Source organism: Phoca vitulina, unplaced genomic scaffold (genome assembly GCF_004348235.1).
Source record: "Phoca vitulina isolate PV1807 unplaced genomic scaffold, GSC_HSeal_1.0 scaffold10, whole genome shotgun sequence".
Taxonomy (NCBI): domain Eukaryota; kingdom Metazoa; phylum Chordata; class Mammalia; order Carnivora; family Phocidae; genus Phoca; species Phoca vitulina.
This window is the reverse complement of record NW_022589713.1, coordinates 25,331,194-25,348,442: the sequence shown is the minus strand read 5'-3', so window position 1 is coordinate 25,348,442 and position 17,249 is coordinate 25,331,194. Positions and strand designations below refer to the sequence as shown.

The window sequence follows — 17,249 nt, the reverse complement described above, 5'->3', positions numbered from 1 at the left end:
TGCCAACAACAGTGCCTGGCACATAATAAACATTGATTATGTGTCTAAAGATGGAATGAGTAAGTGAATAAATGCTGGCTTTCTTTTAGTACTTCATTTTGCCATGCACCCCCCTTTCCTGGGAACTTTGTACACTCAGTTCCCTCACTTCTTCCATCCCTTCCCTTAGGCAGCTTTCAATTCTGTAAGCATCACTTCTCATGAAAATTTCCCTGTCCGGATTGCAGTCTCTGTGTAAGCTCTCATGCCCATGGACTTCTTCATTGTAGTGATCATTTTCAGTTTTCCATTAGTGCTGTCTTTGATAACATTTGTCCCCTTCCTCTTCCCTCCTCCCCTTCAAGCTGTTTTTGCTCATTGTTAATACTAAGGGCCTACCACAGAGTCAGATTCTCAATAAATAACAGTGTTTGTTGAAAGAGTAAATGAGTGAACAAATTACTCTTACACGCCATAGAAGTAATGATCGATTTGAACTACTAAAGATAACATTTGCTTAAAAAGAAAACAGGATTAAAATTCAATAATTTCCATAATTTTAGGTTGAAATAGAATCTAGTAGGCATAAATCTAGTTGAGATTGCTGCCTTTTTAGCCTCCCCCTATTAATAGCAATCCTTTCAGTGAAATCCGTCCTCATCATATGGCTGTCTAGCCTTTGCCAGAACACATCTAGTGCTCTTCATTCTAACTCCAGAAGTTGGTTGGCTAGAAACTCACCCTTTGGTTTTGGTGTTTCCCTCTTTCACATGGCAGCTTTTCATATATTTAGAGAGTTATCATCATCCCTTCAGTGTCTTGCCCATTATTAAGCAAAATAGTCTTACTTTCTTCTGTTGAGATTTTCAGCTCTTTTGGGCCCATGGAATGCTCATGAAGGATTTTATGGAGAGTGTATTCCAACATAGACCCTCTCTCTCTCTCTTTTTTAAGATTTTATTTATTTGCGAGAGAGAGCATGGGAGAGAGCACAAGCAGGGGGAGCAGCAGAGGGAGAGGGAGAAGCAGAGCCTGATGTGGGGCTCGATCCCCAGACCCTGAGACCATGACCTGAGCCGAAGGCAAATGCTTAAGCAGCTGAGCCACCCAGGCGCCCCAGACCCTGTCTTCTGTAACGACTACCAAAAGATTCCTTTAAAAAGATTTTAAAAGAAAGGCTCTTGTACTATGTATTGGGTACTTTTTCCACTGTATCGATAGAAAAGTACGTTTTATTTTTTTATTTTAATTTTAATTTTTTTTTTTTTTTTAAGATTTTATTTATTTATTTGAGAGAGAGAGAATGAGAGAGACAGCACATGAGAGGGGGGAGGGTCAGAGGGAGAAGCAGACTCCCTGCCGAGCAGGGAGCCCGATGTGGGACTCGATCCAGGGACTCCAGGATCATGACCTGAGCCGAAGGCGGTCGCTCAACCAACTGAGCCACCCAGGCGCCCTTAATTTTAATTTTTAAAATTATTTATTTGAGAGAGAGATAAAGAGCACAAGCGGGGGTGGTAGGGGGAGGAGAGGCAGAGGAAGAAATAGACTCCCCACTGAGCAGGGAGCCCAACTTGGGGCTGGACCTCAGGACCCTGGGATCATGACCCAAGCTGGAGGCAGCTGCTTAACCGACTGAGCCACCCAGCTGCCTCAAAAAGTACATTTTATTTATTTATTTTTTTAAAAGATTTTATTTATTTATTTGACAGAAAGAAACATAAGCAGGGGGAGTGGGAGAGGGAGAAGCAGGCCTCCCGCCGAGCAGAGAGCCCGATGCGGGGCTCCATCCCAGAACCCCGGGATCATGACCCGAGCCGAAGGCAGACGTTTAACTGACTGAGCTGCCCAGGCGCCCCCCAAAAAGTACATTTTAATAAAAAATTATTGCAAATCTAACTTTACTCACTTTGATTGGTATTTAGTTCTGTATTGAGCTAACTGTACTGGTGAATATACATGTGAATATTAAATACTTTTTGGAGAAAAATAGCTATTTCAGCCCTTATTACTAGTGGGTCAAGTGCTTTATTAATGGATGTAATCTTCACACAACTTTGGCACTATTATCCCTATTTTATATGTGAAGAAATTGAGGTACAGGAATCTTAAAAATAAAAGATTTTATTAATCTCATTGTCACTGTAGGTAATGTAAATATATTTGTTCCTTCTTAATTTTGCTTTAAGATCTCACAAGATAAAATAAGCATGTCACACTGGTTTAGTTCTCATTGTTTTTAAGTGTCAAGTATTTTTGCAGGGTTTCTCCAGTCTTTAATTTAGGGATGGTTCAGTTAAATCTTTCCCGTCCTACTTTGTTTTATAGGTTTGAAATAAGGACATTCAGTGGCTCTAAAACGTGTACAACTTTTATGAAATTTCCAATATTTTCTTTAAGGTTTTGCATTTCTTAATTACGTAAAAATATGCTTTAAATAATTTCAAGATTTTGTTTTGTATGAAAGGTAATCTGTCTCCAGTTTCCTCAGAAATTTTGGCTACTAATATCTTCTCATTAAAAGTAGAAAAATACTTCCACTTCTTGCTTTAAAGTACTTAAACATTCAGGAATGCCTTTTAAATAGATGAGATTAGAAAACATGTATGTATTTGATTGTTCCAGAACTCAGTTACACTGAGGGAGTACTTTTTTTCCCACAGCTATTTACTATTTTTTGGAGTAGTGTAAAGATTTTTTTATGTACACAGACCTCTGTAATGACAGCATACAGGTCTCTATTATTGTCTTAGAATAATAGAAACTTAAGGTTATTCTTCTTTGATCAATCTCATTTTTTTTTAAAGATTTTATTTGTTTATTTGACAGAGAGACACAGGGAGAGAGGGAACAGAAGCAGGGGGAGTGGGGAAAGGGAGAAGCAGGCTCCTCACTGAGCAGGGAGCCTGATGCGGGACTCAATCCCAGGACCCTGGGATCATGACCTGAGCCGAAGGCAGACGCTTAAGGACTGAGCCACCCAGGTGTCCCAATCTGATTTGTTGTCTTAAAGAAGTGTTGTGTCAAAAAAATTTTAGGGAAATATTTTATCCTAAAAATGTTGATTATCCAAGGTTGAAAACATTCCATCTGAAAGCTTAAAGACGTGTGTCTTGGCAGTAAGATGATCACTTACTTCAGTTTCAGTATTATTTTACAGTTTCAGTATTTTAATCAGTGGATGTGTAGGAACTGAAATGTTTTCTTCGCTAAAGTTTCTGTGGGGAGATTTTGTCTTCCTTTCTCCTACTTATTCAAAACTTTTTTTTTTTTGTCTATAAAGATTAATCTGTCAGCTTAGGACCCAAGACAAGTCTGGATTGGGGATTTATTTCTGGAAGTGTGTTAAATAAACACTTTTCTGTAGATACTTGCTTATGAAGCTGCATCAAGTAGATACCATGGTTACCACCATTTCTGTGATTTACTCTGCTTGTTCACAGCCCCTTCCCTAACTGTGCATCCTCTGCTTGTGTGGTCTCTCTTTTGCTCTTTGTTTTCCTGCTAGTTTGGGAATGGGTTTTTAAATCTGACTTGCTGTCCTGGTGCTTATGTAGAGTAGTCAGGTGTTTTTCTGGACAGTTAAGAAATGGGCTAACCAACAGGAGTAGTTAAAATGGAGAAAGCTTAGCTGTTCTCTGTCTTTCCTGTTAAACATAATGAGTTTAGAGGATTATGACTACATGTAATTCTCAGGATCTGCTAGACGGGACATCTGTTTTACTTTTTACTCATTACATTGCTGTAGAAATAGCATCTTTTTTATTTAATGTGGAAATTATTTTGTATTCTAGCTGGCACTGGTGGCTTGATTTTTCAGATGTGCTTTCTGGAGAATAGTACATGGTTAGTAGAAAATTATCTTATGAGAACTAGATACTTATTATTCTCAAAATGTTTGTTTTCTAACTGGAAACTAAGTTTCTGTGAACATTTGGATTTTCATTTATTCTAGACTGCATTCCAATTTTTTGGTATATTCAAATATTTTTCCTTTGGTTTTATTTACTAGGTTGCACGTTTTCAAAAAATTCCTAATGGTGAAAATGAGACAATGATTCCTGTATTGACATCAAAAAAAGCAAGTGAATTACCCGTCAGTGAAGTTGCAAGCATTCTCCAAGTAAGTGCTTGGTGGGAAGAAGGGAATAGATAGTAAAATCAGTCATTTAGACATAGGTAAATGCCATCCAATAGAATTTTCTCTGATGACATAAGTGTGGTGTTCTGCGTTGTTCAGTACAGTAGCCAATAGTTAAATATGACTACTGAGTACTTGCAGTGTGGATATTTAGGTAAGGAACTGAATTTAATTTTATTTAATTTTTATTCTTTAAAATTTAAATGGCTGCACGTGGCTAGTGTTTACCTGATTGGACAGTGCAACTCTAGGTCATTAGCATTGCGAGGAGCTATTAATGCTGTGTAAGGATTAGTTGGATTAATAAAATAATCAATTTATTAACATAAGTAGAGTTAGGAGTTTATCATTTTTTTGTTAAGTGTTTTCTAAAGTGAAAGGTAAGTACAAGATAGGGACTGCAAGTAAACTTTAATTGCTTATGAAATTTAATCTCTTCCTAGTTTTAAAAGCACAATCTAATGTAACATGAATACTTTTTTAATTTTTCCTTCAAAATTCCTGTATTTTAATGATGGCATTAAAAACATTGGATATATATTTTTTGAGGGTTTTTGGTTGTATTTATATTGTTTTAAAACCATTTATTTTAAATATTTTTAAGTGTTGCGAGACTGTTATCAAACTCTATTGTAAAGCTTTTGGCCAGAGAAACTGATTATTTTAGGGATGCAGGTAATTTCATTCTTAAATGATAGTTATGTTAATAAATCATGAGAGACAATGACTCTTCTAAGTTTCCCAGATCCAATTCCAACATGGTTGGGGGGCGCTTCTCCCACACATAACACCAAGCAATTCTTGGACACCCAATAATTTAACTCAATTCCAACAATATCTACCCAGAGATAACATCAGATTCCATAGGTTAAGGGTTCAGCCCTAGAAGACTGCCTCTTACTCCTGACTTCAGAAGTCAGTCACAGGCCCCATGCTGTTACCTATGCTTCTGACCAACCCACTACAGATTAGAGGTTCCTCCTTAGGTTCATTTAATTTTCTAGAGTGGCTCACAGAGCTCAGGGAAACACTTAACGTTTACCAATTTATTAAAGAGATATGATAAAGGATATAAATCAACAGCCAGATGAAGAGATACATAGGTCTGGGATGGGGAAAAGGCCTAGAACTTCCATGCCCTTTCCAGGTATACCATTCTCCCTAGTCTCCATGTTTTCACCAACCTGGAAGCTCTCCAAACCCAGTTCTTTTGGGCTTTTATGGAGGCTTCATTGCTTAGTCATGGTTGACTGAGTCATTTGCCTTTGGCTGATTCAGCCTTCATCCTGTCTCTCTCCTCCTCAGAGGTGAGGGAGAATGGTGGTGGGGGTGCTGGGACTGAACCCTGTAATCATGTGGTTGGTCCTCTTGTCTATCAGCTGCTGCTCTTGGGTGGGGTCCAAAAGTCACCTTCATTCACACAACAAAAGACACCTTTATTGCCATCATCCCAGGAAATTCCAAGGGTTTTAGGAGCTGTGAGCCAGTAACCCTGGAGGAAGACCATATACAAATGAGGAATATGTTTTGGGCATCTGAATGACCAGATAACATATACATTTCTTAATAAATCACAATATCGCAGTGACTGAAGAATGTAGGTAGTGTTCATAGAACATAATTATTTTTAGTAATTTAGGAACCACAAATTATCTGCTTGAAAGAATTACACAGTCCAAGAGTAAAAAGTAATACCAATCTGAGGGTTTTGATAGGCTCACAGAACAAAAAAGGCAGTTATGGTCCATTGAATGTTCTTTTGGAGAAACTAATTTTAGAAAATAAAACAATGAAAGCAAAGAAAGCTAATTAAAATGTACTGATACTTTGCTTTCTGTAAGTCATGTGGCTGGTTTTTGTTTATTTCTCTCTTCCCAGAGAAAATCATAAGTTTTTTGTTTATTAAACTATACCTTATTGCTTACATTTTTTTAAAAAATGTGCTAATATAATATTGTATGTTACCTATACATCAATAATTTTTTTTTAATCAAGGTGTAATTTACATGAAATATAATGTACCCATATTAACGGAACAGTTTGCATTTTGGCAAATGTTAACCACCATCAGAATTAAGATATGGAACACTTTCATCACTACTAGAAGTTCCTCAGGTCCCTCTGCAGTTAATCTAAGTAGATTTTTGCTCTTGGCCCCAAGCAACCACTGATAATGCTTTTTGTTACAACAGATTAGTTTTGACTGTTGTGTAAGTTCTTATAAATATGAACATACAATATGTACCCTTGTGTTTTTCTTCTTTTGTTCTCTGCTAACATTTTTAGTAACTTTTATATGTAAAATCTAATAGGCTGATCTTCAGAATGGTCTAAACAAATGTGAAGTAAGTCATAGGCGAGCCTTCCATGGCTGGAATGAGTTTGATATCAGTGAAGATGAGCCACTATGGAAGAAGTATATTTCTCAGGTGAAATATTTTTATTTCCTCCTCTGCTGTGTAATTTACATGTATTTTTGTTAGTGTAGTTGTTTACTTTTGTGCAGTTTTTTTTTTGTTTTGTTTTGTAGAGAAAGGAAATAATTTGTAAAAAATGTTTTTTACCTACATTTTTTCTGTTAGAGTTTACTGTTAAGTTGGAACTTCTGTAATTTTTAGTGGGTGCAAATCTTTACGAATGTATAACATGGAATAATACTGTGAACAGTAGTTTCCTTTACAGATGTCTACCTTACATTTGTCTTACAAGGAATGCTAATATTTTTTTTTAAATTTTTTTATTGTTATGTTAATCCCCATACATTACATGGGAATGCTAATATTTTTTAAAGTAATATAGCCAGCTTAGAAAATGTAGTAAAAATAAGGTAGTTTGAATCCAGACTGCTTGAGTACAAATTCTATCTTTATTTCTTACTAGCTCTATGATCTTTATTATCCTTTTAGTCTTATCTATAACATGAGGATAATAATTTTAGGAGATAGTAAGCTATCAATAAACAATAGCTATTTTTAATTATATTTTGTCAATATCCTAATCTTTTCAGAAAGACTTATTGTAGGATTTTCTTTTAACTATAACAAGTATGTTAATGTGAAAAGTTCCAAGAATCCTATGGCCAGTTTTCACCTAGTAGGGTTAGTTTGCCAAACAAGTTCTTTTTATTTTTACTTATTTATTTTTTAACAAGTTCTTTTTAGTAAAGGAAACTTTTAAGCCTTCTAAGTACAGGTTTTTTTTTTTTTTTTTAAGATCTATGTGTAACTTTTCTAAAGGGCCTTAATGGGCCCAAATTTATCAGTCTTAATTTTGCAGATGAGTTTGTTTAAAGTGGAAAAACTGAATTTTTAGAGATTAAAAGAACCTTGTGTGTGTGTATCTGTCATGTGTTTGTAGAATATTTTTTATATGCATGTTTGTATTCTCACATTTACCACATATCCACATTACCTAAAACTTTAGGAAGTTCATTCTAGATTTATAAACTATAGTGATTGGACTTATTATTAGGCAGTATAATTTAATGTTTTACTTTCTTACTCCTGTTTCAAAGCTTGACTACCTGCATCATGGGATTGCTGTGAGAATGAAACAGAAGTAGTGTAATGTAGTTAAACACAAGCAGCAATTAACAGTAGATATCAATTTTTAATCATAAAGCACTGGGTGACTCTGTTCCTCTACAAAGAACACTGAGTTTGTTGCTTTGCAAACATTTGTCTGGAGCCTGCCATTAATCAAGTGGCGTGCTTGCTACTTTGGCATAGGTATTTTAGAGGTCGTAATAAAAAAAGCCCATGGGTCTTGTCCTCAAATTGTGATGATAAGAGCTAACATTTGAAGTGGCTTTTATGGTTCACACAGTGTTTTAATATACATTCTTAGTTAATCTTTATCACAGTCTTGGTATAAGGTAGTATTTTCCCAGATGAGGAACTTGGGTCATACACAAGTGACAGGAGCTGGATTTAAACCCAGGTACTCTGACTCAGTCAAGTGTGTGTGGTTTGTCAACCCTGAACCACATTGCAGTTGTAGTTTTAGTTTGTTAGAGTAGTGATTTTCAATCTTCTAGGCGTTAGAATCATTTGGGGAGTGCTTTAAAAATGCTGAAGCCTGGGCCCTATGCCCGGAGATTCTGATTTAATTGGTCTGGTGTGAACGTAGGCATATTTTAGAAGTTCTTCACATGATTCTGATGTGAAGCAGGGTCGGAACCCCTGTGCCAGGGAATGGAGCCATATAGGGAGGGGGAGGTGATGGCATCTAACCTTGCTGCTGTGGTATCTAGGGGCTGGGGCTCTCTGGTGGGATGAATTCTTTGTAGCCTAGTTACTTTGCACCTTTAACAGTGATTGGCACCACTTCATCAGAGGAAGAGGTTCTGGCAACAGAGCTCTGATGTTTAAGGAGTAGGATGTCCAACTGGGAGAATTTAGGGTGGCTCTGGTGCTTGGTCATTTAAGTGCTGCCTAGTTGGGTTGATGGTGTGGTTCTGTTTCTTTAGATACTAATGCCTCTGCCAGATAGATAATAGGAAAACCAGCATTTGGAAAATCTTCAGCTTCTGTGGAGTGGATCTTATTGTTGGTTCTTAGCTACGATTATTCTTGGGGCATGTGGGTCAACCACGGAATTGTAATCTGTGCTACTTATTAAGTATAAGATATTTGGATCTCATAATTTAGGTGTTGTACCCAGTGTTAACCTAAATTTTTATCTTAAAATTCATTTTCCACTTATTCTAGCCTCAGTAGAAATGCAGACCAGCTATATTTATTAAATTAATGTACCAAAAATATACGTGTACCATAAGGAATTGGTAAATTCTTAGTTTTAAGTATTGATATTTAATTTTCTTTTCTTCTGAAAAGGAACTGTTATGAAGCGGTGACTTTTAAATGTAGTTAAGTGTAAATACTTTTTTTGTTAATTAAAAAGACATACAAAATCTCATTCAAATGTAGACTCATAATTTTCTAATCATGCCTCAGTAGTTTATTTTTTTAAGTTTTTGTTGTGATGCAACACAACTACCATTCATACAAAACTGTTGAATTGCTGTTTGTTTTCACTTTCAGTTTAAAAATCCCCTTATTATGCTGCTTCTGGCTTCTGCAGTCATCAGTGTTTTAATGCATCAGTTTGATGATGCTGTCAGTATCACTGTGGTAAGAAAATATATATATTTTTAAACTATTGGATAATCGTTTAAAATTAGGATTGGCTTTTATTTTGGAAAATGAATTGAGAAGTGCCTAATGTTTCTTCAGGTTTTTTGTTAATGTCCAAATCCTGCATTTTGTTGCAGTAATTTCAAGTAATGTTCAACGGTCTGTGATTGGCACTCATGAGAATTATTTAACAACCTTATAATTTTACAGATATGGAATATTTTATAAATTTCTGGTTAAAATTTTAATTTAGTTTACTTTCTATTGAGAATGTTTTGACTAATTGTGAACTGAAGCCTGATCATTATGAAATTAAAAATATTATGTAACAGTGAACACTCTATATACTATGTAAGATTTTACTCTTTCTGGCTAAGCTGTTCTTGCTTTCATTGAAAGTTTCCTCTTCTTTTTTTTCTTGTCCTGTGTTATATTGTGGTATAAAAATTTATAGCAAGTACAAGCATTGATTAAAGCAGATATGTTTACGCGTAAGAACACAGTAGAAATTAATATAGAGCTGCAGTTCTTGAGCTCTTGCTTGTGGACTCCCAGGTGTCTGTAAGACCCTTTCAGGGAGCATGTAAGGTCAAACTGTTTATGTAATACTCAAACATCATTTTTGCTTTGTATGTTTGCATCAGTGGTGAAAGAGCAGTGGCAGGTAAAACTGAGTGTTGACTCAAGTCAGAATAATGGCACCAACCTGTACTAGTGGGCATTGTTTTCTTTCATTGTTTCTCTTAGGAGTGTTTTTCATAATGCAGTAAAAATTAATTTCATTAAATCTTGACAGTTGAGTATATACCTTTTGAATATTCTGTGTAATAAAATGGGAAGTATGCATAAAGGACCTACGTATATTGAGGTACAATGGTTGTTTCAAGGAAGGGCGATTGTGGTGAGCTGAACTAGGCTTTACTAGAAAGAATGAATGATAGACAAACTTGGTTCTTAAGACTTGAATAACTGGCATGCTTTTTTTTAGGAAGTGAGTGAAATGATGAAATACTATCACTTCAAGAAAAATAAAGAACATTTATTGCCAGTGATAAAATTCAGGCTTTCAAGTGATAGAATTTTGCAAAATATTTATGAATTACTGTGCGCTAAATAGCTTCCCAATATTTAAGACTTCATTCTAAAGAGATCAGTAGTATTTCAATGAATATCATTTTTTTTACTATTATGAAATGTGTCAGCACTTGAAAGATTTGAATAACCAAGTAAATCAATATTTTCTAAACGACCAGTGTAAGATGTTACAATGTTTTCAGTGATCAGAGATCCATTCAAATTGAAAATAGATCAATAGATTTTACTATAATTATGAAAAGTTCATTGATACAGCTTAGATTCTATTTGCAAATTACTCTAAGTAACTAACACTTGTCTAATTTGGGTGTAGTAGCTAAGAAGAATATCCACAATCTGAAAAGGCTTTTAAAATACTCCTTCCTTTTCCAACAGTATCTGTATGAGATTAGGTTTTCTTCCTATACTTCAGCCTATACTTCAGCCTATACCTAGGACAATAGATTAAATGCAGAAGCAAATGTGAGAATCTAGCTTTGTATTAAGGCAGACATCAAAGATAGAAAAACTGAAAACACTTGCACTTTTGTCAGAAATTTTTTTTATTTGGAAAGTGTATTTTTCATAAAAAATGTTGTATGTATTAACATGCAATGGTTTTATTACTTTTTAGATGAATTAATAAGGAGGAATTAAAACTGAGCAATTAAAAAAGTATTAAATTATCGTAAATATCAGTAGGTTATATCCCACATAAAAGCTGGTCCTCAGTTTGTAAGAACAGAAAGGGATCTTGAGATCAAATTTGAGAAGTTGTCCTAGGGGAGGCAAGGCACTGTTGGCTGTCAGTTTTTCCCCTAAGGCAGAGTTGTGATTTCTTCCCCAGTTGATCTCAGTGCTTAGTGTCTGGTATCTGGGGACTGCAAATAGAGTTAGAAAAATAAAACATGATTAACAGTTATTTCTGAAGTTACAATTTCAGCTTTAAAAGGTTATTTCTTTGTTTTGTTTAGGCAATACTTATCGTCGTCACGGTTGCCTTTGTTCAGGTGAGTAGGTGGTCTACTTTGTCAGCATGAAAATGGTATTTTAGTTAATTGCTTAAAAAAACTGAGGTGGCTTATGAGAAAATCTTTGGTTATTGGGGGATGGTAATACTGGTCAGAACAATTTATTCTTTGTTTTTGAAATGATTTCAGAAACTTAGTTCTCCAGGGAACTTTGTGGAACTAACTTGACTGCTTTGATTTAGATAGTAGCATGAAGAAAATGTAGTTTTTTATTTGATAAAATTAAAGATAACTGAAGCAGATGGAAACAAAAAGCACAGTAATAGAAATAAAAGCCAGCAACAGGTTTAAAAATTTTTTTCAATTAAAAAATTGGGCCAGGTTTAAATTCCTCATTTCCTACACAGAAAAACGTTCTGATCTGGATCAAATTTCCAATTCAGCATAGACATTGAAACAGTAAATAAAACATATGATGAGGGAACTCCTTTTAAAAATGAAATGTGAATATCAATGTGGAGATAATGTCAGGATTTTTATCGCAAGTGTAGGCATATATAAAAACGTAGGCTTAGTTTTATGTTTATTTAATATCTGATAACTTCATATTTTAGAACAATGTTGGCAGGTCTCATTTTATTAGCTAAAAGTTTTAAAGCATAGTTCATAAGAATAGAAGGATTGGGGCACCTGGCTGGCTCAACTGGGTGACTCTGGATCTCAGGGTTGTGAGTTCGAGCCCCACATTGGGTGTAGAGATTACTCAAAAATAAAATAAGAAAAAAGACTTCTCGTTTACAGGAAAATGTTATGTTTGATACTCAAGTTCATGTTGCTTTGACTCTTAAGACTATATTTTAAGTGATTGTGGTTATTTTCACATCTGTGGTTAATTCCTTGGGTATTTCCTATAATTATCCAGGCTTTCTATGGCAATCTCTAACTAATAAGTTATTAGTTTACAGTAACCCACTGTAGAAAAGTCTGTTGTAATCAGATTATCTGCAGCAAGTTTGTGAGCTCCATCAGTAGACCATCAGGGATTCTGTTTCCAGGGAATCTTTTTGCTTAGAACAGACAAAAGTTGCGCTGGGGCAGGTGGAGCTAGTTAGTCTAGCAGAGGTCCTTCCAGGCTGGTCATCATTCAAGGCAGCTCTTCATTCAGACATTCAGGTGGTACTATCCACTCAACCAGTAACTGGAACCCTCTTGCATCTTTAATAATGCTTGAGAAATACGGAGTGACTTTCTTCAGAGGGATTCCTGCAGTATTATTACTATGGATAAGAGGACCTTTGCTTGTTCTGTTGGTGTGTAGAGAGCACCTACCTCAAAAAAACCTACAAAATTGTGATTTTAACATAGTGTGGGATTTTCCACAAAGATTGCATGTTATACACTGTGAATGCAGTGGCAGAAACTATCTGCTAAATATCTCTGTGATAGGTTCAGTTGATGGAAAACTCCAGAAAGAATTGAAACATTTATGAAAAGCCCAGTTTCAGATTGGTAGGTCTGGTTTCTTATACATACATGAGCCTTTTACCCAAATGTGCCTTGAAACCAACAAAATATTCTGTATAAACTGCAATTAAAAACCCTCTCTAAAAGATCCTGTTTGCTGCCACTTGAACTTATTATAGTGCTTTGTCAGAAAACTACCAAAACTCTGAAATTGTCAATGATTTGTCTTATTTAATATTTGTGTTTTTATCTGGGTTTTAGGAGGAGAGTGCTTGTATATTTTTATATTTATGTCTACCCTTTTTTCCCTCTCTTTCAAAAATCTCCATTTCTCACCCCATTGTATACCCTCACAGCCATGAAAATAGCTGTTTTATATCGTCATACATTGATGCCACCTTACAATAAACTTAAAATATAACTTTTAAGTGTTCATTAGAGATGGCTGTCAGGTTTTTAGTGACATGTTAAAAGGTCATTTTGATACAGAAGTATCTCTGTAGTTGTAGGGAGTGAAGCCTAAGAAGTCTGAAAAGGGAGGTAAAGATTGGGCAGCTTCTATGTCATTTATTACTAGGATCTAGAATTGGTGAGTGTTTTCTAGCCTTCTATGGAATTTTTGGGTAAAATTTCCAAATTCCTTAATATCCTTGTTATGGTTGGGGGAGGGGTATCTTAGAATTTTCATATTATAGATTTGCCTTACTCTCATATTTGTTCCTCTTGCCTAAGTAAATACTCATTTAATTCTAAGTTACTCTTATATAGCTTTGCATTTGCTATTTCAAAAAGTTTGTGATGGGTATGAAATTTTGAATAGTACTAGCACTGCAGTCATTTCAAAACACTCCCCAACTTTCACTCCCACTACTCACCCTCTCCATTTTTAAACTTAGATCAAAAGATTGGTGTATTTAGTGCAGACATGAGACAGAAATAGCAGTGATGTTACGTGAAGCAAGACTGCCCATGGAAACGTGGACTAAGTAGTATGGTGAGATGAAAGATGTCTCTGACCCTCAGCTTTGATTATATGCATAGAGAAAGGCTGGAGCATCGCAGACTTGGGGCTCCTGAGAATGTCCTCTTTTGGATAATTCAGGGTGATGGGAAAGGTGTCTGTGAAAGTAGTGCCAGCCACAACTCACTCTTATTTAACAGATGTTCTTTCTAAACAAACTTCATAAACCTTTGCAGTAAGCATGTGCTTATATCCTCAAAGCAGATGTTGCTTGCAGTTAATTGTCTTTGACTTCTTTGGTCATTAAACACTAAAAGTAAAATTATCTTAATCATGAGGCTCAATGATTTTAACTTTTAATGACTGAAAATTATATACTCTTTGGACACACTAATGAGTGTTCTTCATTTTCTTATAAATAAACTGACCTTAGGTTTCACATTGAATATTAACATATAAAATTGGGAATATTTAATTGTCAGAATTGTTTGGCTGCTATAATTTAACATTATTTAATAAGGAATAAACTTTCATGTGTTAGGACTATAAGTGCAAGTAAAGGAAAAGATAAGAACTGGGGGAAATTTTAAAAAAATGAGATTATTTACTTAAGTCTAACATGGAATATGTACATAGGAACATACATATTTGCATTTCTTTATAAATGTTTTCTCTTAATATGTTCTGCTTTTTTTTTTTTTTAATAAATAGGAATATCGTTCAGAAAAATCTCTTGAAGAACTGAGTAAACTTATGCCACCAGAATGCCATTGGTATGATCCTTGTTTCTGATATGGATTTCTAATTTTTTTAAATTGAATTATAATTTGTATACAGTGTTAAAAGAGTTTCAGGCATATAGTATAATGGTTCAGCAGTTTTATACATTACTCAGTACTCATCACTGTAAGTATACTCTTAATTCCCTTTATCTGTTTTACCCATAGCCTCACCTATCTTCCCTCTGGCAGCCACTAGCTTGCTCTCAGTATTTAAGAGTGTTTTTTTGTTTGTCACTTTTGTCTTTTGTTTTGCTTCTTAAATTCCGTATTTGAGTGAAGTCATGTGGTGTTTGTCTTCCTCTGTCTGAGTTATTTCACCTAGCTTTATACCCTCTAGGTCCATCTATGTTGTTGCAAACGGTGAAATATCATTCTTTTTTATAGCTAAGTAATATTCCTGTGTGTGTGTGTGTGTGTGTGTACGTACGTACACCATATCTTCTTTATCCATTCATCTATGGATGGACACTTGGGTTGCTTCTATATCTTGGCTATTGCAAATAATGCTTCAATAAACATAGGGATGCATTTATCTGTTTGAATTAGTGTTTTCATTTTCTTTGGGTAAATACCTAGTAGTGGAATTACTGGATCATATGGTAATTCTATTTTTAATTTTTTGAGGAATGTCCATACTGTTTTCCACAGTGGCTGCACCTATTTGCATCCCACCAACAGTGCATGAAGGTTCCTTCTTCTCCATATCCTCACCAACACTTGTTGTTTCTTGTCTTTTTGATTGTAGCCATTCTGACGGATGTAAAGTGATATCTTATTGTGGTTTTGATTTGCATTCCCTGATGATTAGTGATGTTGAACATCTTTTCATGCGTCTGTTGGCCGTCTGTGTGTCTTTCTTGGAAAACTGTCTATTCCTGTCCATTTTTAATCAGATTATTTGTTGTGTGTTGTTTTTTTTTTTTTTTTGGTGTCAGGTTGTAGGAGTTCTTTATATCTTTTGGATATTAACCCCTTTTTGGATATATTATTTCAAATATCTTCTCCATTCAGTAGGTTGCTGGGGGGTTTTTGTGTGTTTTTTTTTTGTTGTTGTTGTTATGGTTTCTTTTGCTGTGCACAAGCTTTATATTTTTGTGTAGTCCCAATAGTTAATTTTTGCTTTTGTTTCCCTGGCCTGAGGAGGCATGTCTAGAAGAATGTTTCTGTGGCAGATGGCAAAGAAATTACTGCCTGTGTTTTCTTCTAGGTATTTTATAGTTTTAGGTCTTACATTTAGGACTTAATTCATTTTGAGTTTATTTTTGTGTATAGTAAAACAGAGTGGTTTAGTTTCATTCTTTTGCATGTAGCTGTCCAGTTTTCCCAATACCATTTATTGAAGAGACTGTCTTTTCCCCATTGTATGTTCTTGCCTCTTTTATTGTAGGTTAAGTGACCATATAAGCGTGGGTTTATTTCTGGGCTCTCTATTCTGTTCCATTGATCTATGTGTCGGTCTTACCATTTGTTTGTGTCATCTTCAATTTCTTTCATCAGTGTTTTATAGTTTTTGGAGGAAAGGTCTTTCACCTCTGTGGTTCAGTTTATTCCTGGGTATTTCATTCTTTTTGGTGCAATTGTAAATGGGATTGTTTTCTTAATTTCTCTTTCTGCTTCATTATTATTAGTGCATAGAAATGCAACAGATTTCAGCATATTAATTTGTATCCAGTTACTTTACTGAATTCATTATCAGTTCCAGTAATTTTTAGGTGGAATCTGGATGGTTTTTCTATCTATAGTAACATGTCATCTGCAGATAGTGACAGTTTTATTTCCTCCTTAGCAAATTAGATGCTTTTTCTTTTCTTGTCTGATTGCTGTGGCAATGCCTTCTAGTACTATGTTGAATAAAAGTGGTGAGAGTGGACATCCTTGCCTTATTCCTGATCTTAGAGGAAAAGCTCTTTTTTACCATTGAGTATGATGTTAGCTGTGGGTTTCTCTTTTAAGGCCTTTACTATGTTGATGTATGTTCCCTCTAAGCCTACTTTGTTGAGTTTTTGTCATGAATGGATGTTGTACTTTGTTAAATGATTTTTCTGCATCTGTTGAGATGATCATATAGTTTTTATCCTTTCTCTTGTTAATGTGATGCATCATGTTGACTGATTTGGGAATATTGAACTACCTTTGCATTCCTGAAATAAATCCCACTTGATCGTGGTGAATAATGTTTTTAATGTGTTGTTGGATTTGGTTTGCTTATATTTTGTTGAGGATTTTTAGATCTGTCTTCATCAGAGATATTGGCCTGTAGTTTTTGTTTTTTGTAGTGTGTTAATCTGGTTTTGGTGTCAGGGTAATACTGGCCTCGTATAAAGAATTTGGAAGCTTTTTTTGTCTTCCATTTTTTGGAATTGTTTGAGAAGAATAGGTATTAACTCTTCTTTATTTTATAGAATTTTTTTTTAAAGATTTTTAAAAAATTTATTTATTTGACAGAGAGAGATAGCGAGAGAGGGAACACAAGCAGGGGGAGTGGGAGAGGGAGAAGGAGGCTTCCCGCTGAGCAGGGAGCCTGATGCGGGGCTCGATCACGGGACCCTGGGATCATGACCTGAGCCGAAGGCAGATGCTTAATGACTGAGCCACCCAGGCGCCCCTTTAACTCTTCTTTAAATGTTTGGTAAAATTCATCTGTGAATCCACCTGGTCCTGGACTTTTACTGGGAATTTTTTGACTACTGTCAATTTTATTGCTAGTAATCCGTCTGTTCAATTTTCTTTCTTCCTATTCAT

General features: G+C 35.2%; 1 protein-coding gene across 2 annotated transcripts in view; it reads left to right on the top strand.

Annotated features, from left to right (window-relative positions):
* ATP2C1 (ATPase secretory pathway Ca2+ transporting 1) overlaps positions 1-17,249 on the top strand; it is a 161,335-nt gene that overhangs the window by 71,590 nt on the left and 72,496 nt on the right. For both annotated transcript variants that reach the window (XM_032408706.1, XM_032408707.1), the window contains exons 2-6: positions 3,992-4,102; positions 6,433-6,549; positions 9,163-9,252; positions 11,304-11,339; positions 14,437-14,498. In XM_032408706.1, coding sequence (XP_032264597.1) covers positions 3,992-4,102; positions 6,433-6,549; positions 9,163-9,252; positions 11,304-11,339; positions 14,437-14,498 — 416 coding nt within the window. The remainder of the gene's footprint in view (positions 1-3,991; positions 4,103-6,432; positions 6,550-9,162; positions 9,253-11,303; positions 11,340-14,436; positions 14,499-17,249) is intronic.